The sequence below is a fragment of the Beta vulgaris genome, chromosome 8, assembly GCF_026745355.1.
Source record: "Beta vulgaris subsp. vulgaris cultivar EL10 chromosome 8, EL10.2, whole genome shotgun sequence".
Lineage (NCBI taxonomy): Eukaryota > Viridiplantae > Streptophyta > Magnoliopsida > Caryophyllales > Amaranthaceae > Beta > Beta vulgaris.
The window spans coordinates 17,965,397-17,992,914 of NC_079209.1; the positions used below are offsets into that span (position 1 = coordinate 17,965,397).

A 27,518-nucleotide genomic window follows, 5' to 3' on the forward strand; every position below is an offset into this window, starting at 1 on the left:
TACTCATTAGGAGTAAGTCTTGAATAGTCCCCGGTTTGGGACTGTTCTTGGACGTTTGATCTCACTTAGGTGGTGAATGTGTGTCTTCTTTTCAATTCTGAGGAAATTCTTGGCTTATCGTTTCTCTACATTGTTCTCTGGGTACATATGTAGATAAGCAATTATCTACATTGTGTACTTGGAGAACTGTAGGGAAATGCTAATTATCAGACTTCTTAGCGGATTACCCGTAGATGAATCTTGCGAAGAGTATGAATTTCCTAATTAAGACCTTCTCATGACGGAAGATGAAAGTTGGGCACTATAATTCGATGGTGCTTCCAACCAAAAGGGATATGGTGTACTCCTGGTATCACCTGAAGGCGAACAAACTCCTCTCTCTGTTAAACTTGACTTCGATGTTACTAACAATGAAACTGAGTACAAAGCATGCATCACAGGGCTCCAGGCCGTAGTATCCCTCGACATTAAGAAATTAAGGGTATATGGTGATTCGTCTTTCATCATCTATGAAATCTCCAAACGATGAAAAGTGAGAAACGAAAGCCTTTTGCAATATGAAGCCCATTTGTAAGCCATAGCCGAGCAAATACCCGAAATACAATACACATATCTTCCAAGAGAAGAAAACAAATTTGCTGACGCTTTGGCCCGCCTAGCCTCTATGATTAGGATACTCGCGCCATGCCAGAAATTCCCCTTGTCATTGAGAAGAGGCAAGAACTTGCTTATATTCACACCCTGCATACTGAATCTAATCCTATTTCTTTTGAACCATGGTTTATTGACATTCTCAACTACCTAACTAAGAAAGAATATCCACCCGGAGCTTCAACAAGAGCCCAATGTGGTTTAAGGCTCCTGGCCTCCCAATACGTCAAATATAACAGGATACAGTACAAAAGAACACCACTGGGCGTCCACTTTCTCTGTATTGATAAACCAAATACCAAAACCCTTATGGATAAAGTTTATAGTGGAATATGTGGCACACACATGAACAAACACATGTAAGCCCAAAAGATCATTCACTTAGGTAATTACTGAACCACAATATGTAAAAAGATTGTTACCTTTATGCCAAAACCTGTGCAAAATACCAACTATCTGCTAACTTACAACACGTTCCATCTTCAATATTATATACCTTCACCTCACCTTGGCCATTCTCCACTTGGGGCATTGACATCATTGGCAAAATTACACCACCTGGTAATACACAAGGGAGACATGAATTCATCCTTGTGGCGATAGACTACTTTACTAAGTGGGTAGAACACTAGTGGAAAAATAAGGAAGGGCTGCGCTAAAAAAGGCCCTTAGGGCTGCGCTTTTTGACAACAACCCTTTTAATAGCAGCCCTTCACTTTTTAAGTAGGGCTTCACAAGGAAGGGCTGCGCTTTTTAGGTAAAAGCGCAGCCCTTCTAAGCAAGAAGGGCTGCGCTTTTACCTAAAAATCGCAGCCCTTCCTACCAAAAAAAAAAATTTTTGACATTTTTTTACTCATATATTAATCTCACATTTTCTGAATTTTAACATTTGCATTAAACTTTAAAGTAAACCATCCAAATCCAGAAGAGAAAAAATTACACAAGAGAAGAAATTATAGATCTACAATGCAACTAAACCCAAATATACAGAAGAGAAGAAATTATAGATCTATAATGCAACTGAACCCAAAACAAAAAAAAAAAGAACGAAACGAAAATGAAAAAAAAAGGAACAAAAACTAATGTACAAAAGAGAAGAAATTATAGATCTGAAAATACAAAAACATTAATCAAAACAAAGATTAAGAAATCATAGATCTGAAAAGTCAAAAACTGCCTCCAAACATTGACCTAATAATGTTTAAATACGTAAAACAAAACCCTAATACATAATTAAGGAAATAATAAAATTCGGAAATACTTAAAATGCCTATTTCGAGCCTTAAACGAACTCGGATGGCTTAAAAAGGTATCACAATAGGCAATCAGACTCCATCGGCATGATTAGTGCAAATCATTTCAGGCTTTTTGTCGCATTTCTGGGAGTTTTTGAGAGAGAAGAGAGGATGAGAGAGAAGGAGGAAAGGGAGGAGGGACAGGAGAGAGAAGGAGGAAAAGGGAGGAGGGACATGAGAGAGGAGAGAGAGGGATAATATATTTGGCTCCCGCTTAATATTTGAAGCCCGCAAATTTTGTATTTTAAATTTTTTTTTAAGAAGGGCTGCGCTTTTCTTCAAAAGTGCAGCCCTACATAACAGAAGGGCTAGGCCTTTGAAGAAAAGCGCAGCCCTTCACTTAGTAGGGCTGCGCTTGTAGAAAAGTGCAACCCTTCTGAGTATGAGAAGGGCTGCGCTTTTCCTAAAAGCGCAACCCTTCCTGCGCAGCCCTTCCTTTTTTTCCCCAAGTGGAAGCAGCATCCTATGCTAAGTTTGCGGCCAAACATCTAGTTGTGACCATTATATTTCGCTATGGAGTTCTCCACGAGATCATAAGTGACCAAGGTACCAATTTCCAGGCTGAATGCGAACAAGTCCTCTCAAAATATAGCATCCAACATCATCGATCCTCTCCATATCGACCCCAAGCTAACGGTGTTGTAGAGGCTGCCAACAAAAATAGTAAGGTCATTATTCTGAAAATGACTAAAAACTATAAGGATTTGCCTGACAAATTGCATTTTGCCTTATGTGGATACCGTACTTCTGTTTGAACATCCACTAGCACTACACCTTATTCCCTAATTATCTATGGAGTAGAGGTTGTTCAACCTGTCGAATAAGAAATATCATCCCTACACATAGTACTGGAAAGCAAAATCCCTGAAGCTGATCGACTGGGTCAAAGCTAGATTCTAAGATCTCATCTTACTCAATGAATGTTGATTAGTTGCATTACATCATGTACAAGTTTATCAAAACCGTATTGCATGATCTTTCAATAAGAAGGTCAAACCTCACAACATTAAAGAGGGCGACTAAGTGCTCAAAGCATTAAGGGAAAATGTGTTAGATCCCTGAGGTAAATTCAGACCTACATGTGTTGGCCCATATATTGTCAAAACAATCCTATATAGAGGTGTAACCTAACTTATTGACATGGATGGCACTGAATTTTACAATCTAACCAATTTTGATCAACTCAAGAAATTTTATGTGTAATACACAACCAATTCATTGATTGGTAAAAAGTAATCCAATCCTTTAGCATCAACTACGTGGCCTGATTGCTATTTGAATGTATTAGTCAAGGTTGGGCCCCTTTTACTAATTAAAACCTCCTTCGGTCCATCCGAGTCTAACATAAACTTTTTTTGAAAAAACCGCTAAGATAAGCACCTACGCTAAACACATGGGAGTTGCGCCTAGCGCAGCGCAGTGCACCGGACGTACCGTATTGTGTCCAACACACTACCTTGTCATGCAGTTGGCTTGGTCGTTCTTCCAGCATTCGCTACGATGCTACACTGCACCAATATATCTATTGCGACATATCTAGGATCACCTTGGTCTAAATAAAAATAGAATGTGTTCTATTAATATTGCTGAATAAAAAATAATAACATCAAATTATAAATACCGTAAAATAACTATGTGGCATGCAAGCCTTATTGAAAGCAATAAATTAACATTAAATAACAATAACCAATAATCAAAATTTATTATAATAGAAGACATTGTTGCAATGAGTCCTTTTTCTTTTTTTTCCTTCTTAGCTTCTCCCGCTTCCTTTCCTTGGTTAGAAGTCTCTCCCTTTTCCATCTGCAACTTTGGTCTATGAGTCTTCCTTTTTCCAGAACACCATCCTTTCTTTCCCTTCTCGCATAGGAGCTTCTTCTTGTCGAGTCAACCTGTCTGCGTCAGTCATTTGCCTTATGATCACCCATGCCAAGCGTAGTCTCCTCTTTGTCGGTGCCACCCGTGGTCCAAGTCTCTCCTGCACTGGTACAGTGATACTAGCTTGGGCCCTAAACGATCCTTCACAGAAGAAGTTCTAGTAGTAGGTTTAGTGTCATTCCTCTTTACAGATGGGTTCACAACTAGCTTCGTCCTCATCTACTCCCCATTTCCCAAAGTTTCACCATAGTACGTGGAGTAAACCTCCACTTTTTAGCCACTTCAGAGAATTCCTTCTCCCTCATCTCTTTCCTCATAGCAGGATCATTAATCAGCATCCACGCTATATAACTCTTGGATACTTTCTCATATTATAGCCTCTCCTAGGTATACCAAATAGGATGTTCTCCCCAATATCTCTCCCACTTTATAATCCCACTCTAAATTAGACCATATATCTTAGGGTGAACAGTGTCCTCTGGAGGAATCAACTGGCGGCAACCATACTATCTCACTACCCTCGACGGGAAATAGTAAGTCAGAGCGTACAAGCTACACAACCTAACATAGGAAGAATCTTCACAGCCACCTACCATGGAGCCAATCCTCTACCATGGCACTACCCATCTGATGCTCAGTTCGTCATCCCCAAAGAAAAGGGTCCAATTTTCAAAAGATTTCTTTGTGAAAATCTTCTTCCTACCAATGAACCACTTTTTGTTATACCTCTCCATGTTCTTCGGAGGATCATTAGTCTCAAGTGTTCCAAATCTGCATCAACATATACAATGTTAGTTTTATTATTGCTTCCTAACACGTACAACATTATTATTGGTTCCTCCCGAGTAATAATACACAAACAATACTATTTTATTATTTCTTCCTAGTGAGTAATAATACAAATACGATGCTCCCTCCGTCCTACAATACTCTTTACACTTTCGTTTTTTATTTATCCTAGAATACTCTTTACACTTTTATTTTGGGATGTAACCCACTATTATTTAATCATTCTACCTTTAAACTATTGACCCACACTCTCTCCCCTCCAAATAAAACAATACCACTCTTATTACCTACCAACTCTAACCATTGCCCACATTCTCTCTCCTTAAAATAATATAATACTACTTTTACTAACTATTAACTCCTATCATATCTACTTTTCAATAAAATAACAATTTATAACCAAACAACAACTTATCATCTAAAACTAAGTTCCTTGATAAGTGTTAAAAGTATTCTGGCACGGAAGGAATACTATTTTATTATTGCTTCCTACAGAGTAATAATATGCACAACATCAGTTCCCAACGAGCACTATTAAAGTCCAGCAAATAGCTTCACATAGACTAATCGACACGCCTTACGTGCGCCCGACGCACGATCCTGCGCCAGACACAGTATTGTGCGCCTGAGTCCAGACGCAGCTTGTCATGTCAGGAGCACACTATCGTTCGATTTTTTATTGTTTCGTTTTGTTTTTTTACGGCGATGTAATATCACAATTCCATTATTCATTCTCGGCATAATAATAAAAGAAAATATTCTTTAGTTCATGACTAGACTAACAAAATATTTTTACCTAGAATAGTAAGGAGCTCCCTGAAAATTTCCCTTTTGGGTCCTTCTTCACATCATTCATACTAGTAATCATCTCTCCTACGCAAAGTGGCAGTGGTGTCCGCCATACCTGCTCTTGCTCTGCTACAGTAATCAGTGAAGAAAAGCAGCACCATTGTCCTCATTCACAAATAGGAAATGACTAATCAGGCAGAATACCAATGCCTACATACGAGATATTTGCCTATACCTGTCAATTTTAGGACTATAAACTGCTCCCAGTCTGGTTAAATTCACCCGCCTCCCATATACTATTTTTGATAGCAATTTATCTTTCAAATCATATATCGCGCAAAATCCCTATAGAAATAATCTTCTAAACAAGGAAAAAAGGGTAGTTAAGTACGAGGCCAATCTATTATGGCATCAGGTTCCTCAAGCAAAATAGTCAGTTCATGATTCCCAAAATAAAAACAGTGTTGGTTAATGTGTCGAACGCAGGACACTGTGTCAGGCGCAGCGCGTGCGCCAATCACACATATTCCCTAGTGCATATTGTCCCGGACTATCATACACATCAAACTCTTTTGACCACTCCTACCCATATTTATTGGTTTATTCAAAACCCACTCGCCCAACCCCTTTGCTTCCTTCTTTCGTTTTTTTGTACTTAGAGAAACATTTTTAATGATTTTTTCTTCCCCCACCCACCCACCCAACCCCGTTCTTCATCCTTTTCTTTACTTTCTCTATTTGTTGGGAGAAGGTCGGTTACACTCCATTCAAACTTTTTTTTCAAAACAAAAACATGTTTTGTTTGAGTCAGTTGCGTTCCATAACAACGTCAAGGCACATTTGACATGTTCTCGTAGCGCCTCAAAGCAATAACGTTCAAATAATAAGCAATGCTTCTCTAAGTGCACAAGATTAATGTGTAGTATTTAATCAAACACCTAGTATGCTACATAGAGATAAGAACACAACAATCCGATTATGCACCTAGAATAAGCATTAGGTGGATCACACAACACTACCAGTAACGTTTCTAACAAAGAGTATGCAAACATCATGGAAATAAATACAAGAAGCATCACAGTGACCATAGAGAAAATAGAGAGTAAAAAGTTCTCACAAATAGATTAGGGCTTCAACAACCAAATCCAAGATAAAATTTTAAGCTAGCAAAATCAGAGAGTTCATTACAAATCTACCAAAGAAGAGAAGAAGAAACCTTGTAAAGCACTGTTCTTTTTCGCTCCTCTCTCGTAGTTAAAACAAAAACTAAAACTAACTTAACAACCTGACCCTCCAATGGAGGAAAAGAAAATAAAAAGGCAGCTAACACAGGGGTCGCGACTCACGACAACCCCCGCGACTTGCGACCAAGCGCATGTCGCGACTCGCGACACTGATCGCGGGTCGCGACGTATGGTCTACCTCAAAACCACTAAAACCAATCACAAAGAGGAAAAAGAAAAAGAACTTGGCTTTTGAGTAAGCCATGAAGCTGTAGAACTAGAGTGAAGACGATTCTCGGACGACGAACAAACCAAGAAGCTTGAACCACGGACCTCGGAACTCGGAAACATGCCATACCACACCAACCTTCGGAATCGCCATCCACAAAACACAAAAGCCAATCGACAAAATCTACCCCAAACGAAATTCTTCTATACAAATGAACCTCGAACCCCGAAAGGTTTCGGGACACGATTATCAACAATGACCTCCCGACTCCAACCTACCCAAAATGCAAGGAAACTAAGGCACAAGGGTATGTGATTCCCCCACGCTTAGCTTCGTGCTCCGACCAATTCAAACCACAAGCAACAAAGAGAAACAAGCCAAAAAGAGGTGTACACTCCGCCCTCAAAGGACACAAAACAAGAACCTAGTCTAGCCCGAAAACACCCACTCCAATGCCGCCACCTTATGACGCCGACACCGATAAATGAGGATCAAAGCAAATTTTCTTTTCTCTCTTTTCTTTTTTCTCTCATTTTGCCTAGGAGCCCTTTCGGGTTTTCATACTAGCTTCTCATTTTCATTTTTTTTATCTCTCTTCTTTTTTCAGCTCGGATTACCCGATCAACTAGCTCTTTTTTGCATAGGCCGCCATTTCGGGATTTCGACCTATCCGAGCCCCCAATATTGCCCGAGTCGCCCGCCCTTGGGGTTTTCAACTCAGCGGGATTCTTTTTTTTTCTTTCTCCTTTTGTCACTTTTTTATTTTTTTTTTCATTTTCATTTTTTTTTTAAATTTTCATCAAATTACCACAATATATACAAAACAAACCAAAACAGAACAAGTAAATAATAATATATACCACATTTAATCAATCTCTCCCCTACGCTGATTATGCACATTGTCCTTAATGTGGAAAGGACAAATACTAATAAGAGGGAAAGGGAAAAGGAAAAACTCTAAGATCTTCAGGGGCCCCGCGCTCAAACCTGTAGGCTGCCCTACGGGCCTCTCTCTCCTGGCGGCGTATATTACGCATCGCCTCAATCTCGGATGTGGGATCGGAGTACCAGAAATCCTGGTTCTCCGGTCCCTGGATGGATAACGGGACTCAAAGAAGTTGTTCATGGCCAAAACCCCAGAACCAACTCAATAGATCTGGTCCTCCATCCCGTACATCCTATATTGCATCTCTCCCAAATCGCCCCTAACACTGGATAGTTGCTCAGTTGTCTGAGCCTGAAACTGGGCGTGAGGGAAGTAACCCTGCTCCTGCTAGTAATGTTGTTGGAACTGCTAAAACTGCTGGTTTTGGAATTGATGTGGCTAAGGCACGGGTTGGGCCTCTTCAGGATTCCTCTGACCTAATTCCTCTACTACCCCCGGTCATACCTCGCATCAGGGGGAATGAAGAGCTCCTCATGTGTGGTTTTCTCTATAATGGCCACCCGCTCTTGTGGTAAAGCCATATGCATGACATTCCTCGCCCTAAAGAGCCACACATATCTCATCTCATCGCCTATGATTTTAAATTGAAGCATGCTAATACTCCTTAACTCAATGGTTTTAAATTGAAGAATGCTAGCTATCCCTAAATGGGTCAATGTGGGGGTTCCCTTCTTGTCCACGGGCACCTGGACACCTAGTTAGGAGGCTAAAAGGCTAATCATTCCCCCCATATCAACTTTCCCGAGGTATTCCCCTCAGCCGTCTGAGTTAAGCACTTATCCACCCAAATTTTCACCCACTATGGACACCCCTCCCCTTGGGGTGTCATGGACCAAAGACATTTAAGATCAAACTCCGGTAAATTAGTGAGCTCTCCTGCACAAAAGACCGTCATAGACAAAAGAGGGTGCACGTAGCGTAAGGCGGGATGGGGGATGGCGCTACTCTTGCAGTGGCTATGTCACGTACGACCACCAGTGATCTTATACCAAAACACAACAGGATTATAGTTCTCAGTCTCTAAAAAGTCATCCTCGTCCATAAAGTCCCAAGCAAAAGCACTTTCTATCTCAAGGAAATTCATTTTGTATTGGTTGTCGTTGAGGGAGAAAGTGATGTTTTCAGATCTATCATCAGTTTCGACATGCTTTTGGAGGGTCGAAAGGAACTCAAGGGTGTACTGCTCATAAGTTCGAGCCCTCTTCCATAGAAAGTTTTTGAGGCCAACCTTGTCTAGAAGAAACTCAACCGAGCTAGCCAACCCCAATTTTTCTAGGGTAGGGTAATCCGCAAACTTAGTTTCTTGTATCACCCTCCTCGGTCTATTAAGGCGGTCCCATCGCCTTTTAGCTTGGTCACTTAGCTTCTTATGGCCACGGGAGTTAATGTGGGGGAAGGGTTCAATTCGGCTTCTCTTGCTCATTTTTTTCAACTTGTAAGAACTAACAACAGCAAGGGTTTGACACAAGGACACAAACAAGAACACTCTTACACTCCAAACACCAAAAACCAACCACCAATTCTTAAATGAGTTCAACAATCACACCAACAACACCACATAACTCAACAACTCCAATTAACAGCTGCAAACAATGACTTAATGAAACAAGCTACAACTCTGCAATTAAGCAAGAACAAGACGTTTCAAGCAAAATTAAAGAGAAGTAGGATAGAGTGTGTTATACCAAAATGGAAGTGAAGTAGAGTTATGTAGGGTGATTAGAACTTGTGAATAACTCCCCTAAGCATGTAAAATGATTCTCTAAGCTTCAATTCGGATGGTGTTGCATCAAATCAAAAACCCCCAAATTCTAGGGTTTGGTAGAAGGTGATGATTTTCAGAAATTGTCGACGGATTATGGTGTGAAGGAGAGTAGAAAGTAGAGAATTTGTGTAGAGAGGTTAAAAGGAGAAGATTAGAGGAGAGATTTGAGGTGAAGATTTGAGAGTGGGAGATGGGATGAGGTCCTTGAGTGATTTTGAGAGTAAGAGAGTGTGCTGAGAGAGAGGAGGCTTCGTGAGAAATGGGTGGGAGACATAAAAGGGAGGTGTAATTGAGCTGCGCTAAAAACAACAAAGAAAGGCTGTCGGGAGTCGTGAATAGTGTTGCGAGTCGCGACCTGCGATGGTCATCGCGGCTCGGGAGGGTCTTACTTTAATTGTTGTTTGCTTCTTTGATTTCTTTCCTAGCTTAGCAACGTCCCTCATTTTATTTTCTATGCTCCAAACTCCCTCTTCACTCTTGTCCACCTATCACTCTCATTGTTCTTTCATGATTTTGCTCGCATTCCTTTTGCTTGTTTTGCTTTGATTTCAAATGCAAACCAACTCCCCGGCTTTTGATAATCGCTCATTAACATTTTTACACACAACAACTTCAAAAGTCATGAACTTTCCTTCTATTCCCTGCCAAACGAACAACCATAAGCATAATATCTTCCAAAAACGAAAAGAAAACTAACTTTATACACTATATACAACAAGCTCGTTTATTTACCGTTGTCGATACAACTTACAACCATAAGGTCTAACCATAGCCCGAGTCACCGAGAGGAACATCCTCGGCCCAACTTGCTTGAATCCTTCAAAGTACGGTTTAAGCCGCTGCCAATTTACCTCCAAATTATTTGAGCTGGCTTCACTTTAGATTTCCACAGCTCTATGTGGAAACACTTTCATGACAATGAATGGCCTGATCGACCTAGAACACAATTTTCCTGGAAAGAGACTTAGGCGGGACTGAAACAAGAGGACCTTTAGGCCCACCTTAAACTCTTTTTTCTTATAATTAGCTTGTCATGCCATGCCTTAGTCTTTGCTTTGTAAATTGCCGCGTTTTCACAAGCCTCGTTCCTTATCTCCTCCAATTCTTGCAACTGTAACTTTCGATGCAATCCAGCTTCATCCAAGACCATGTTGAAGTTTTTGACGGCCCATATGCTTTGTGCTCAAGCTCTACTGGAAGGTGACACGGCTTTCCAAACACCAATCGGTATGGTGACATACGAATGGGGGTTTTATAAGCTGTCCTATATGCCCATAAAGCATCCTCCAATCGCAAGCTCGAATCCTTCCTACTTGGATTCACCGTTTTCTCCAATATTGATTTGATCTCGGATTAGAACCTCCGCTTGGCCATTTGTTTGTGGATGGTAGGCCGTTGAGGTCTTGTGAGTCACATGATATTTTTAGCAGCGCACCAATGGTTCGATTGCAAAAATGGTTCCCTTGTCACTAATCAATGCCTTGGAATTCCAATACTGCAAAATATGTAGATTTCACAAAATCTGCAACCACTTAGCATCGTCAGTACGAGTGGCCTTAGCCTCCACCCATTTTGATACATAATCACGCAAAAGATTACATGAAACCAAAAGAGGTCGGGAAAGGTCCCATAAAGTCAATGCCCCACACATCAAAGATTTCACAATACAAAACCGCACTTTGAGGCATTTCATTTCTTTGGGATATATTCCCGACCCTTTGACAATTATCATAGATTTCAGAAATGAAATGCATCCCTATGAAGACTGGCCAATAAAAACCACATTCCAATACCTTTCGTGCCGTCCTTTTTGCTCCAAAATGACCCCCACATGCATGAGAATGACAAACGGTAAGGATAGAAGCTACCTCTTCATCAGGTTTACATCTCCTTACTATTTGATCTGCAAGTGCTTCCAGAGATAAGGCTCGTCCCATACATAGTGCTTGGCATCGCTCTTGAGCTTATCTTCTGTGCCTTGGAAAAATGAGGAGGAAAACAGTTAGAAACAAGAAAATTGATATCGGCATACCATGGGTGTAAGCATCCTAGGCCATCAATTGCTCGTCGGAAACTCTTCCCGAATAGGCTCTTGCCATGGCTTCTCCGAACTTGGTTCTAGATCATAAGAGGATATAATCGACTCAAATGGTCTGAACCAAGTTCTCAGTTCCCTTCTTGTCTCGCACTTCCAAATCAAACTCGCTTAATAAGAGAATCCACCGAATTAGCCTAGGTTTGGCTCCTTTCCCGACCACTTTTGGCTTCATGTATAATCTGTTGTAGTTTATGTATCAAAATGGGTGGAGGCTAAGGCCACTCATACTAACGATGCTAAGGTGGTTGCAGATTTTGTGAAATCTCACATATTTTGCCGGTTTGGAATTCCAAGGGCATTGATTAGTGACAAGGGAACTTATGTTTGCAATCGAACCATAGGTGCGCTGCTGAAAAAGTATCATGTGACTCAAAAGACCTCAATGGCCTACCATCCACAAACAAATGGCCAAGCGGAGGTGTCCAATCGCGAGATCAAATCAATCTTGGAGAAAACGGTGAATCCAAGTAGGATAGATTGAAGCTTGCGATTGGAGGATGCTTTATGGGCATATAAGACAGCATATAAAACCCCCATTGGTATGTCACCATACCGATTGGTGTTTGGAAAGCCTTGTCACCTTCCAGTAGAGCTTGAGCACAAAGCATATTGGGTCGTCAAAAACTTCAACATGGTCTTGAATGAAGCTGGATTGCATCGGAAGTTACAGTTGCAAGAATTGGAGGAGATACTGGACGAGGCTTATGAAAACGCAGCAATTTACAAAGCAAAGACTAAGGCATGGAATGACAAGCTAATTATAAGGAAAGAGTTTAAGGTGGGCCTAAAGGTCCTCTTGTTTCAGTCCCGCTGTCTTTTTCCAAGAAAATTGCGTTTTAGGTGGATCGGGCCATTCATTGTCGTGAAAGTGTTTCCACATGGAGCTGTGGAAATCCAAAGTGAAGCCAGCTCAAAGATTTTGAAGGTAAATGGGCAGCGGCTTAAACCGTAGTTTTGAAGGATTCAAGCAAGTTGGGGCCGAGGATGTTCCTCTCGGTGACCCGGACTATGGTTAGACCTTATGGTTGTAAGTCGTGTCGACAATGGTAAATAAACGAGCTTGTTGTATAAAGTGTATAAAGTTAGTTTTCTTTTGGTTTTTGGAAGATATTATGCTTGTGGTTGTTCGTTTTGCAGGGAATAGAAGGAAAGTTCGTGACTTGTGAAGTTGTGTAAAAATGTTGATGAGCGAGTATCAAAAGCAGAGAGTTCGTTCGCATTTGATATCAAAGCAAAACAAGCGCAAGGAATGCGAGCAAAATCATGAAAGAACAATGAGAGTGATAGGTGGACAAGAGTGAAAAGGGAGTTTGGAGCATAGAAAATAAAATGAGGGACGATGCTAAGCTAGGAAAGAAATCAAAGAAGCAAACAACAATTAAAAAGACCCTCGCGAGCCGCGATGACAATCGCAGGTCGCCACTCGCGATGCTGGTCGCGACTCGCAATGGCATCAGGTCACGACTCGCGACACCCGTTCTGTTTTTTTTTCACGCAGTTCAATTACACCTCCCTTTTATCTCTCCCACCCATTTCTCACGAAGCCCCCCACTCTCAGCACACTCTCTTACTCCCAAAATCACTCAAGGACCTCATCCCATCTCCCACTCTCAAATCTTCACCTCAAATCTCTCCTCTAATCTTCTCCTTTTCACCTTTCTACACAAATTCTCTACTTTTTACTCTCCTTCACACCATAATCCTTTCACAATTTCTGAAAATCATCACCTTCTACCAAACCCTAGAATTTGGGTGGTTTTGATTTGAAGCAACACCATCTGAATTGAAGCTTAGAGAATCATTCTACATCCTTAGGGGAGCTATTCACAAGTTCTAATCACCCTACATAACTCTACTTCACTTCCATTTCGGTTTAACACACTCTATCCTACTTCTCTTTAATTTTGCTTGAAATGTCTTGTTCTTGCTTAATTGTAGAGTTGTAGCTTGTTTCATCAAGTCATTGTTTGCAGTTGTTGATTGAAGTTGTTGAGTTGTGTGGTGTTATTGGTGTGATTGTTGAACTCATTTCGGAATTGGTGGTTGGTTTTTGGTGTATGGAGGGTGTTTGGAGTGTAAGAGTGTTCTTGTTTGTGTCCTTGTGTCAAACCCTTGTTGTTAGTTCTTATAAGTTGAAAAAAATGAGCAAGAGAAGCCGAACTGAACCCGTCCCCCACATTAACTCCCGTGTCCTTAAGAAGCTAAGTGACTAAGCTAAAAGGCGATAGGACTACCTTGATAGATCGAGGAGGGTGATTCAAGAAACTAAGTTTGCATATTACCCTACCCTACAAAAATTGGGGTTGGCTAGCTCGGTTGAGTTTCTTCTCGACAAGGTTGGCCTCAAAAACTTTCTATGGAAGAGGGCCCGAACTTATGAGCAGTACACCCTCGAGTTCCTTTCGACCCTCCAAAAATGCTGAAACTGATGATAAATCTGAACACATCACTTTTTCCCTCAATGGCAACCAATACAAAATGAATTTCCTTGAGATAGAAAGTGCTTTTTCTTGGGACTACATGGCCGAGGATGACTTTTTAGAGACTGAGAACTATAATCCTGTTGTGTTTTGGTACAAGATCACTGGTGGTCGTACGTGGCATAGCCACTGCTAGAGTAGCGCCATCCCCCACCCCGCCATGCGCTACATGCACCGTCTTTTGTCTACGACGGTCTTTTGTGCAGGAGAGCCCACTAATTTATCGGAGTTTGATCTTAAATGTCTTTGGGCCATGACACCTCAAGGGGAAGGGTGTCCAAATTGGGTGAAAATTTGGGTGGATAAGTGCTTAGCTCAGTCGGCTGAGGGGAAGACCTCGGGGAAGTTGAGTATGGGGGGCATGATTAGCCTTTTAGCCTCCCAACTAGGTGTCCAGGTGCCTGTGGACAAGAAGGGCACCCCCACATTGACCCCTTTAGGGACAACTAGTGGTCGGTATTCCCGTGATTCTAACGGCTATGATACCATTGCCTTGAGGAGTATTACCATGCTTCAATTTAAAACCATAGGCGATGAGATGAGATATGTGTGGCTCTTTGGGGCAAGGAATGCCAGGCATATGGCTTTACCACAAAAGCGAGTGGCCATTATAGAGAAGACCACACATGAGGAGCTCTTCCTTCCCCCTGATGCGAGGTATGCCCGAGGGGTGGCGGAGGGATTAGGTCAGAGGGACCCTGAGGAGGCCCAACCCGTGCCTCAGCCACAGCCTCAGCCACAACAATTCCAATACCAGAAGTTTTCAGCAGTACTAGCAGGAGCAAGGTTACCTCCTTCACGCCTAGTTTGAGGTCAGGTAACTGAGCAACTATCCAGTGTTAGGGGTGATTTCAGAGAGATGCAGGATAGGATGTACCGGATGGAGGACTAGATCTATTTAGTTGGTTCCATGGTTTCGGCCATGAAGAACTTTTTTGTGTCCCGTTATCCACCCCATGGACCGGAGAACCTAGACTCCTGGTACTCCGATCCCACATCCGAGATTGAGGCGGCGCGCCTTATACACTTCCAGGAGAGAGAGGCTCGTAAGGCAACTCGCGGGTTTGAGTGCGGGGTCCCCTCGGGATCTTAGAGCTTTTCCCTTTCCCTCTTATTCGTATTTGTCCTTTCCACATTGAGGACAATGTGCATAATCAGCATGGGGGAGAGATTGATTAAATGTGGTGATATTTTAATTATTTTACTTTGTTCTGTTTTGGTTTGTTTTGTATATATTGTGGTAATTTGATGAAAATTTGAAAATAATGAAAATGAAAAAAAAAAAAAAAAGAAAAAAGTGACAAAAGGAGAAAGAAAAAAAAAAAGAAGAATTCGCCTGAGTTGAAAACCCACAAGGGCGGGAGACTCGGGCAATATTGGGGGCTTGGATAGGTCGAAAACCCGAAAGGGCGACCTATGCAAAAAAGAGCTAGTTAAGCGAGTGAGTTTTGTGAGCCGAAAAAAGAAGAGAGGTGAAAAAAAATGAAAATGAGAAGCTATGATGAAAACCCGAAAGAGCTCCTAGGCAAAATGAGAGAAAAAAGAAAATAGAGAAAAACAAATTTGATTTGATCCTCATTTGTCGGTGTCGACGTCATAATGTGGCGGCATTGGAGTCGGTGTTTTCGGGCTAGATTAGGTTCTTATTTTGTGTCCTTTGAGGGCGGGGTGTACATCTCTTTTTGGCTTGTTTCTCTTTTGTTGCTTGTTGTTTGAATTGGTCGAAGCACGAAGCTAAGCGTGGGGGAATCACTTACCCACGTGCCTTAGTTTCCTTACATTTTGGGTAGGTTGGAGTCGGGAGGTCATTGTTGATAATCGTGTCCCGAAACCTTTCGGGATTCGAGGTTCATTTATATAGAAGAATTCTTCTGGGGTAGATTTTGACGATTGGCTTTTGTGTTTTGTGGATGGCGATTCCGGAGGTTGGCGTGGTATGGCATGTTTTGGGGATTGGGTGTGTCGAGTTCTCTTTTTCTTTTACTCAAGGCCGAGTAAGGTTTAAGCGTGGGGGAATTTGATGTGTCCATGTTATCCGCCAATCTTAGGCTGATTTCGGGCCGTTTTTTGTGTCGGTTCGAGCTTAGTATTGGGATTTAGGAGAGATTTGATGTTGTCGGAGGATATTGTGTTTTGAGGAGTCTAGGGAACGGTTTGCATGGTGGCGTATTCGAGGGCTGATCTTGGCCCTCCGATCACTTTTTGTGCCCCGGAGTCCCTGTCCTTAGTTCCTTTATGGCGCATCATCCGAGGTTCCGAGCTTTGTTCAAGTTCCGAGGTCCGTGGTTCAAGCTTCTTGGTTTGCTCGTCGTCCGAGGATCATCTTCACTTTGGTTCTACAGCTTCATGGCTTACTCAAAAGCCAAGTTCTTTCTCTTTTTCCCCTTTGTGATTGGTTTTGGTGGTTTTGAGGCAAACCATACGTCGCGACCCACGATCAGTGTCGCGAGTCGCAACCTGCCCTTAGTCGCGAGTTGCGACCCCTGTGTCAGCCGCCTTTTTGTTTTCTTTTCCTCCCTTGGAGGGTTAGGTTGTTAAGTTAGTTTTGGTTTTTGTTCTAACTACGAGAGAGGGGCGAAAAAGAACAGTGCTTTAGAAGGTTTCTTCTTCTTTTCTTTGTTAGATTTATAATGAACTGTATGGCTTTGCTAGCTTAAACTTCTATCTTGGATTTGGTTGTTGAAGCTCTAATCTATTTGTGAGTTCTTACTCTCTATTTTATCTATGGTCATTGTGATGCTTCTCGTATTTATTTCCATGATGTTTGCATAATCTTTGCTAGGAACGTTAGTAGTATTGTTGTGTGATTCATCTAATGCTAATTCTAGGTGCGTAATCGGACTGTTGTGTTCCTAGCTCCATGTAGCATACTGGGTGTTTGATTAAATGCTGAACATCAATCTTGTGCACTTAGAGAAGCATTGCTTATTATTTGAATGTTATTGCGTTGATAACATTAGTAATATCGTGTTCCTCGACTTTAATGCTACTTTGGTTTGGACTTAAGAGCGATTCATTTGAGTTAAGTCATAGTAAGGGCGGTTGAAACCACGCGGATCGTGTGTTTAACCACGATCTAGGAGGATAAAAGTATAGATTTCTCGATAGGTAATCATAGGAAGTGTTGAGGGTTAAGGTTTTGTGATCACAAACTAGGTTATGGTGGATGTTAATCGAGTCCAAGACCTTATTATTGTAATCCCTTCGTGTTTTAATTCTGTGCGTGGTTTAGTTTACTTACATTGTTCCAAATCTCCCCAATTCAGTTACTTTGGCCTTAGCAACTAATTTCCGATCAAGTTCCTTTGCTCCATGTGGATACGATCCCTACTTCAATTAAACTTACTTAGTGTGCATGAGAGTATGTTAATTATATTTGGTTAGGAGTACACGGCAAACACCTATCACACCCATACGTTGCATTTTAGGATAGGCGTTACATTGCTAGCAAAGGTTCATCAACAACATAAAAAAGCATCACTAATAAAACGACAATTTGAACAAAGGAGCAATAAATATCAATGTGCAAGATATGTATATCATAACAAAAATACAGGTCACAGGTACCCAAAAGCAAAACAATGCAGATGTCCAAGAAGAAGGCGAATTCTGCTCCCTCGAAGAGGATTCCTCCGGCTTCTTAATCTGGACCCCACTCGACTCGCCCATATGATAGCCTATCCCGGACTGCATGGAAGGAATCATAGTTGGCATCACCACATAGGAGGCATTTGTTGCGTCCCCAACCTCTGCTGCTGTGTCCGCGACATCTACTGTCGCGTCCCTAACATCTGTTGCACTTGCATCTGTTGCATCCACATCGGAGAGGTCCAGGAATATGGATTGGGCCTGACACCCCCCCCCCCCCAAATTCCATACCTCCCATGCTGAACTGCCCGACAAATGGGTTCGTTTGAGGCCTCTCAGACATTGAATACCGAGGAGTTTGGGTCGAAACCCTAAACTGAGTCGATACCCTAGCCTCGAGACGAGGTGCGCTCTCATGAGGACGAGGTTGTATAAAATGTCGTAAAGCACTAAAAACAGGTGGAGCAAAAGAAAAAACACAATCAAAGCACAATATACCAGTCTACCTGGTTATGCGCGTCGCTACGGCGGCAGGACATACTCCTCTTCAGCTTTGCCGTCCCATGCTTCAGCGAGTCAACCACTCAGAGATTCTGGAAGACAGCCTCCTGAGGAACCTAAAAATAAACAATGCATAAGTCACTTCAAACAAAATGAATAAACGAAAGTTTCTAAATTTCAACACTTACTGAGCTCACATGGGCTGGTATAGCAAGAACAACATGTTGCTCTGCCTCCCAGGCAACATCAACCATCTCCTCAACAGGCATGAATCCACAACGTACTTAATTATCTCTAGTATATGAATGATGTATACGATCATACCTCTAGAAGTCTCTACGGACCGAAAAGGGAGACTTATCCATTATCCCTCAATTGCCTGCTAGCACTGTACATGCTAGACAAAAGGTTGTAATAGCCTACCTTGGCCCAACCGTAGGTCGACACTCGAGACAGGTCCCCTAGAGGCTTCACGTATTTCGTCGAAACACGCGATCCCCCGTCTGTGCCTAACATGCCACAGACAGCCAGCCAGGACAATGCGTATCTTCAGCTCCTCGGAACTTCTTGGCGTAATAAGTCCTTTGGCCACCGTCGACCGAGAAGCATAGGATGCGCCTAGAACAAGAGTATCGGCAACCGGACCAATCAAATTTTTGAACTTTGTCGTGTTGAACGACAACGACTCACCCAACGACACTTGGACGCCGATGAAAGACAAGTCGGAGATGAAAGAGACATCCAACGGGGTGATAGTCAACTCCCCCCAACACATCTGAAAGGTATCGGTGGTATCCCATCAGCAGTCCAACAAGCGACGAACCACGATCTTAGAGGAATGAATGTCTCCTATACTCTCATAAGCGGCATAACCCGCTCTACTCAATGAGTACAACTTGATCCCGGACCTTTTAGACCTTCATGAGCAAGTCGAAGTCGAAAGTGTGAAAATGACGAGTCTTACCCTCATCCTTCAAATATAAGTACAATTAATAAAGGTGCCTAGGCTTTAATCAAAACGAGGTCGGCATAAAAGAGATACTCACAACACCCTAAGAGTTGTCGGTGCGAAACGTGATGCTCTGGGTCAAAATGCATCTTATCGGGATTTCATCCCACAACTTTCCACGCCTTCCTGGGACGTGAAGCAGCCCTATCACTATCCTCTTTACTAGAATCTTCCGACGACATGTTAACCGGATTGAAAATCACATATAAGGCTAAAATGGAAGAGTTCTTTACTCTAACATCAATTACCAGATTTCATGAACCGATAATTTCCAAAAGATCTTCATACAAAGCATTATCACCACATGAGATTCACATAATCCATTCACTAGTAGAATAAATGCTTATTGCTGCGGACAAAAAGTGGCCTATTGCTACGGTTTTGGACGCGCAGCAATTAAAGGGGCAACAATAGTTGCGGTTTTTGCAATATGACCTGGTACAGGAAAAAAAAATTTGCATTTACCAATTAAATTTGAAATATTAAAACCAAACAATTTACTTATTCACTATTCATTAAATTTGCAGACAAATAGAAGATAAAATGTTCATTAATATATAAAGATGAAAAATCTAATTACATCAATATTACAAAAGAATAAAATGTAAAATAGAAAAGCAAAATAAAAAAAATAATTACCAGTAAATGACTAATAAAAACAAATAATACTAAAAATAATAAAATACTGAATAAAAAAGAAATCTAGCTACAAACCAAACTTAAGAAACGGAAAAAAAAGGAAAATAAGACCAAAAAAACAGAAAATTCTAAAAACAAATAAACGAAAAAAACGAAAAGAAAAATAGAGAAAAAGGTAAACAACAAAACAGATCCTGAAACTAAAGTGACGATGACAGACGACGCGAAGGAGACGACGCCGAGCGAGGACCAACGACCGCGAACGAGCGAACTGCCTGGTGAATGACGAAGAAGACGACGTTGGTGAGAGGGTTTGAAGGAGACGACGTTGGTGAGAGGGCTTAAAGGAGACGACGTTAGTGAGAGCTTGCGCGTGAAGATGCCGACGTCGGTGGGAGGAGGACGACGACAATGTCGGTGGGAGGTGGATGACGACGACGTTGGTGGGAGGTGAACGACAACGACGTTAATGAAGTTTGAACAGCGAACGACGTTGGTGAGGTTTGAACACCGAACGAAGAGGGAAGATGTGAGAGGTTAGAGGTGAGAGGATGAGAGGAGAGATAGGGTTTGAAAACGGCTAAGGGTTTGGATGAGAGAGAGAACTGAAGAATGGAGAGGCGTGTGAGGTTGAGAGAGGGATAGGGGGAAAACAACTCTAACAGATGGGTTTTATATTATTTTAATATATTGCTGCGGTTCTTGACAAAAACCGCAACAATATGTATGGTCAGATATTCAATTTTTTTCAAAATTTTTTTTACGTTGATATCATACTGGTGCGGTTTTAGGCCGAAACCGCAGCAATATCTTTATTTTATATTTTATCTTTCTTTTTACGTGATATATTGCTGCGTACAGGTAAAACCGCAGCAATATCAGCACAGCAATAAGCATTTTTTCTACTAGTGATTTCAGTCATAACATGCAAATTATAGCAAAAGAATAAAAATCATGACCTAAAGCATGATTTCTACAAACAACAAGTTCACACGTTCAAAGTTCACCTAAGCATGCTTCTAGGTTTCGGACTTAGAAACTACGTTAGTGCTAATCTTAAGATTCATAATATAAGAATATTCATCATATTCAAAGTGCACCTAAGAATGTTTCTAAATTTCAGATTTCAAAACTACAGAATATAGTTCTAAATTCATGATCTAAAGAATTATCGAACTACAAAGTTAACAACGAACTCACATGGAACGAGTATCAAACTCATGAAGAACAACAAAATTCGCCGGAAACCTCGTCGGAACTCCTCGGAATCGCCTGTGAGACCTGGTCCAAAAATCACCGGCAACATTCAACACTTTCGCACCAATATACAAAAGAAACAGAAACAATAAAAAAAAAAAAAGCGAAATTGCTAACATAAAAAAAATGAAAAAAAAAACAAAAAAAAGGAGGGGAAAAAAACACACTTGAACCGCCAGAAAATAGACCGAAAGATGGTCCGAAATGGGTCGAAAAAATATCGTTCGAAATTTGCCCAAAAACCTCACAAAAATGAAAACCAAGTGAATATAATCACTCTTCTAACTTAGGTCTGAAGAAACACAAACGAATCAAGCAAGTTTGGAGCTTTAAAATTCGAAAATGGAGTTTCGAAACTTAAGTAAAGAGAGAAATGAAAACGGCAGAGAAAATGAAAAATGGGGAAGAAGAGGAGCGTCGTGTCTTTTTAGGTGATCTAAGGACCTGCGTTTCGCGCACCACCATCGACAAAACGTGCGTCTGACACACATCTCTGCGTCCAACGCATCTGCGCACAGTCCTGTACAACACGCTTAGGGGCTTCTTAGCCAAGTGAGGCTCTCACGCTCGATTCTAAACAAATTTAAATGTTCGTTAGCACATTATGCACGACAAACCAACGAACTTTCAAAAGTTTACAAAAATAAAATCTTGCCACTCTACAAATTTTTAACATATATTGCCCGAGAGATAACGAATACTCATGAAAATCAATGACGGGACACAAACCGTCAATAATGGAACACAAATCGTTAGGTCTACGGACCACTTCAAATCAATGACTTGGACACAAACCGTTAATAAAGGGACACAAAAAGTTAGGTTTACGGACCACTTTAATCAATGACGGGACACAAATCGTCAATAACAGGACACAAACCATGAGGTTTGCGGACCACTTCAAATTAATGACGAGACACTAACCGTCAATAACATGACACAAATTGTTAGGTCTGCGGACCACTTTAAATAAATGACGAGACATAGAGTTGTGCGTTTGACACATGTTCGCATCCGATTAGACAAAGCACGTCAGTCGCGCCAATCTATGCCCGACGCATGTCCTTGCGCCTGCCACATAGGACTGCGCCTGGCATAGTACGCGCGTGCAGCGCAGTTTTCCTCTACCTATAAATACAGTCTGATTTCCCGAATCAAACATGGTTTTTCATTATTATTTTAAGAGCACGAAATACTTATAAATCCTCTTACGAATATCAAAATACTTTGACCCTTTCAAATCAATATCAAATTTCTAATCATACTACATTCCTGGTTCCACGATTGCTCCGCTTGAAAGTTGTTACGCTCTTCGATCTAAACTGCATAGGTATAATCATAAGCGTAACAGCCCGCTCTTTCAAGCTGCTAGCGAAACACACACAACATCCATAAATTAAAATTAACTCTAAAATAAATTATTTCGCAGCGGAAAAATATCCTTAAATACACCAAAAATTGAACTAAGTTCCCAGAATGATATAGAATGAACTATCAGAAACTATTCCTCAATCAACTATCTAAATACAAACTCAGTCCATAATCTACAACGACATTTTTATCCTGCTGCACTTCCAATTCCGAGCTCACAACACTAAACCTGCAAATTTAGTGAAGAAATATAAAACAAACAAAATTCCAAAATGAGTGGAAAAATGGTAACCTTTACTTTAACTCGTTAAAACATTTTATTTGTTAAATCAGTTCCTTTCATTACAATGCTGGCATAACTCATTCTTTTAAACAAATCAGTGGCAAGTACAGGCTTCGGACAAACGTTGCCTCCAAGGTCCGTCATGGAGCCCAACAATACTACCCTCAAGGTTCCTTCTGGAGCGTAGCCGACCGTGTTAGGTTAAAAGAGTAACCATCCTCCACCCATACCTTGCCCACTTTCTATTTTCATTTCATAAACTAAGCCACCAAAACAGTTGCGTATTGATAATCAATCAATGACATTTCATCATCACATTCATAACTATGGTCATAGTACAACTTAAGTATAAAAACAAAATAGAGATTCACATACACATGGGCATGGGTAAATTATTTTAGTGAACATAAAGGTTACCTGAAGCGCAATCCAATTCCAACAATACAATCTCCTTCATAATCCCGAACGATATTTCACTTCAAAATCATCCTCCAAGAAAATTGAACCATAATCAATTCCTAATATAGAGATCCTTTACAACAACAATCTTAATTCCAATCACGTATTACTAAATTCTCTAAACTAATTGTACACCATCATATAATCAGCTTCCGCGACTCGTAATCCACAATCCAATTATCAATCCTCAACATAAGTATCTAATCGATCTATTGAATCATTGTCCTCATAAATAACAACACTAATTTTGTAACCTCATTAGACTATGACAACTCTGTCAATAACAACTACCCACCTACAGCAACAACAACCATAGCCACAACAACCCAACAGTAACCATCACAAATAACTACACCAATTCATTTTACCATTTTAACAATAAACTACCACAACATCACCACAGCAACAGAACAACAACATAATAGAATCAACAATAATTCAAGAACAACCAACCATAAAACAACAGTAGCAACAGCACGACACGACGGCGTTTAGGTAGTGCAATACTGCACCGTAGCAGCCCATAAGCGAAGGAGACACAATAACAACTGCGCAGCAACAACAAACACCAACTTGGGGCTTGGATCACTAATTCCAAAATTCTGAAATTTAAAGAAAAATAGGCAAGAGGTGTATACCACTGCTCTACTTGAGCAGGGACGAAAACAAAGCACGGGAGGGAAGGGGAGCTCCGGCGAGGCTGGGCAATAGAAGCGCGACGCCAACGGTAGGATTCCGGCGGCCGTTCGTCGACGAAACAATGTGCAGCAACAAGTCGCTCATTGGGCTGCCACGAACAGGATGAAGAAGAGGAGGGAGAAGCACAAAGCTGCTGCAACTTGACGCAGCCGCAGTGGTCCGACGCGAGCACACTGGTAGTGGTGGAGTGAAGCCGTGAGAGAGAGAAGAGGGAGGTCGGGTTTATGGGGTTGGGGGTTTTGGGGTTTCTTCGAGCAGAGGAATGGTAAGAGGGAGAAAGAGTGGGGGTTTGGTTTGGGTGAGAAATGCCGACAAATATAATTATGAAGGAGGCTTATTACCTTCCTAAATCGACAATAGTAATGGGAGGAAACTCAACTTTAGTTTCCTATTTGGGTCGAATACCGCTGAACTAATTACATAAAAAATCCAAAATATAATAATAATAATAATAATAATAATAATAATAATAATAATAGTACTAATAATAATCTCTTATAATTAAATAAATACATTAGAAATAACTCTAAGTCAAAAGATGATAGAGAAAGAAGTAGAGAGAGAAAGAGAAAAGAAAGGAGAAAAAAGCCCCAATTCTAAATTCCAAATCCCTAGCCAAGAAAAAAATCCCCGATTCAATTTGGAGAACTCTTCTATCATTAAGCAAGGTAAATTGCTCGTAGTCATAGTTATTATCCTCCTGTTATCTATTCTATTTGCAAATCCCAAATCTCCTTGCCCAAAAAAATCTTCATTTCAATTCATCAAAGTTTATCAAGAGAATAATCTTTCTTCTCGAAAAACGTTCTCTGTTTATTAGAATTATTCCCATTGTTTTAGTGCAATTGAGAGTTTCCTTGCCATTATTGGGACTCGAAGTTCAATCATTGTGTTGGATTAAAGGATTCGTCTTCCTTGATTCAAATTCAAAGTTCGATTCATGGCTAGGGTTTGTCGGGGCAATCTATTTTGGGTTTCTCTTTCAATTCTTGGTGTGGATGTTTTTTGGGTTTATTTTTGCTGGTTTTCTCGCTTTCTTCTAATGGGCTGCTGTCCAATGCCACGGCCAAGCCGCCTAGCTGTTGGGTCGTGTTTGTTGCGTTGTGCTAGAGGTGGCCCTGTCTCTTCGCAGATGCTGCTATAGTTGTGTGTGTGAGTGACTTCGTTGAAGTCATCAAGGCATCCTCATCAAGGCATAGATGATGTAATTTACAGCATCTCCAGTTTGTTGTATTTTTTGTGAGATGTAAGAAAGTGATATGCTTTCTCGATGAAGAAGCTCAAGTAGATGGCTTTTTGTTGCTTATGAAATGGTGTAGGCTTAATGTTCATAAGTTTTTCTTGGTGTCCAAGGATGAATACAACGTGTTCTCAAGGCTAAGCATTCAATGCAAGTCAGTTCAATCTCATCAAGTATGTTCATGTAAGATGAGCTGCAAGGTATGGTTTTTACCTATTTTAGAAAGGTTTTCATTAGTATATTCCTTTAGTGGTGAGAAGTTTATCTTCTCTTTAATTAGTGTGATGCTTTATTTCATTGATATTATTGTGAGATGTTCAAGTTCTGAAGATTTATTCATAAACTTGCAAGCTTTGAAGGAATTTCAAATCCTTCAAAAGGTTATTATAATTGTCTACTTTTGGACTTTCGAAATTTTCGTATGCCCTTTTTTTGGATGTTGGTTAAGATCCTACCATATAACAAGGGTAGATTTAGTTCTTATCTATGCTCAGCTTGTTCTGGTCACCTCCATTTTTGGATTGAATGCTCGTTATTTTGTGTCCAATTTAGCAAAATCCAATCTAAACTACTCAAGCTACTGGATTATATTTGGTTGGTTGTTTCTCAAAAATCTCTTCTTTTATAAAAACTCCAATAATTTAGGCTGCATAAGCTATTGGATTGGTTTTTTTACTCCATTCTAGGCCCTAGAAGCTACTGGAATGGAGAAAATTATTTTTGTCATCATGTGCCAATTGAAGGCCTTGGCTATTCTGTGCAACAGAGCACTATTAAAGCAAAATGCAATATCCTTTTGCAAGCTATTATCCATTTTTTGATGAATAAATACAGTTTGTCTGCTATTCACTATGTAATGCAATCATTTAAAACCTTGTGGATGTTTCTCAATGTTAGATATCTTTCTAATCTGAATTTTTTACCCTGTAATGGTTGTTTGGAGAAAAAAATTACTATTAGGTCTGGCAAGGGGCTGGACTTAGTTAAGTCTTGCCTTCTAAATGTCTATGTTTTATGATTATCAGTAGTTGGAATATAAGAGGTTCGAGGAGGCCTTTAGCTATGGAAGAAGTGAAAGTGTTCTGTAAATCTAAGAAAGTACAAATTATGATGTTATGTGAGACTAAAGTGTCAACTCCTCCTTCTCAGGGATGTGTTAGATATTGTGGATTCACTCATTTTGACTTCCTTCCATCTATGGGGTTAGTAGGGGGGTGTGGATCATGTGGAAGAATGATAGTTGTAATCCTTTTGTTCTATCTCCCATTAGTAAATCTTCTCGTTTTTGGGCTTGTAAAATTGAGCTATTAGCCATTAGTTTTAGCTTTATTGCTATTTTCATCTATGCTCCCCCTAATTATAATTTAAAGTATGAATTTTGGGATGAATTAATTGATTTTATTAGAATGCCTGAAAGCCCTTTCATTATATTAGGTGATTTCAATGAGTTAAGTTCCCATTTAGATAAATTAGGTGGGGCTGAGTTTAGATTTTCCAGGTTAGCTATTATGAATTATTTCTACTCTGCTATCAAATGTATAGAACTCCCTTTTGAAGGGAACCCATATACTTGGCGAAAAATAAAAAGTGGTTCAAATAATATTTTGGAAAGGTTAGATAAGGGGGCAGTGAGTATAAGTTGGCTAAATGCTTTTCCAAATGCAAAAATTATCCATCATGTTTTCACTTCTTCTGATCACTGTCCTATATCACTGGAACTCAAATCACATAGTAATCTAAAAGCTCCCCCATTTAAATTTGATAAAATTTGGACAACCAGAAAGGATTTCGATGTTTTAATCAAGAAAACTTGGTGTCAAAAGTTTCAGGGTTCGAATATGTATTGTTTAACAAGAAAGTGCAAACTTTTAAAGGAAAAGGCTAAATATTAGGTCACTACCAGATTTGGCAATATAGCTAGACAATTAAGTAACGTCGAAGGAAAGCTGGCTAAAATTCAAAATCAACTACTAGAACATAAAGATTGTCCTCTTCTTATTAGACAACAAAATTTATTTTTGGCTAAGCAAACAAAATTGCTAGATTTTCAAGATTCTGATTGGAAAATCAAAGCTAAGTCTAATAATTCAAAATTTGGGGATGCAAACATAAAGTATTATCATGCGTGTGCTTCAATTAGACGAAATCGTAATTTAATCACTTCTATTAAAGATTCGTCAGATCAATTAGTTACTCAACCTAAATTAGTAGAAGAATGTATTATTAAAGCATTTAAGAAAAGATTTTCTAAGAATATGGATTGTTGCTTTAATTATGAATCTGATCTATCTTTATTAGAGTGTATAATTTTTGAAAATGATAATATTGA

At 40.3% G+C, this 27,518-nt stretch overlaps 1 protein-coding gene across 1 annotated transcript; it reads right to left on the minus strand.

The window, feature by feature from the left end:
• Positions 1-3,499: 3,499 nt before the first annotated feature.
• Positions 3,500-26,615, minus strand: LOC125492873 (uncharacterized). Its single transcript, XM_048635613.1, has 4 exons — positions 26,600-26,615; positions 23,889-24,282; positions 21,081-21,161; positions 3,500-4,595 (listed from the first exon to the last, which is right to left on the minus strand). The coding sequence occupies exons 1-4, from the start codon at positions 26,613-26,615 to the stop codon at positions 4,433-4,435; spliced, it is 654 nt and encodes a 217-aa protein (XP_048491570.1). The 3' UTR covers positions 3,500-4,432.
• Between the last annotated feature and the right edge of the window lie 903 nt (positions 26,616-27,518).

Excerpts from the sequence above, each read along its gene's own strand:
- LOC125492873 (XM_048635613.1), bottom strand. Across the intron at positions 21,162-23,888 it reads CCTGCTCAAGTAGAGCAGTG|GTCTCACAGGCGATTCCGAG; the intron begins GTATACACCTCT and ends TTTTTGGACCAG. Across the intron at positions 4,596-21,080 it reads GAGTTTGATACTCGTTCCAT|ATTTGGAACACTTGAGACTA; the intron begins GTGAGTTCGTTG and ends ATGTTGATGCAG.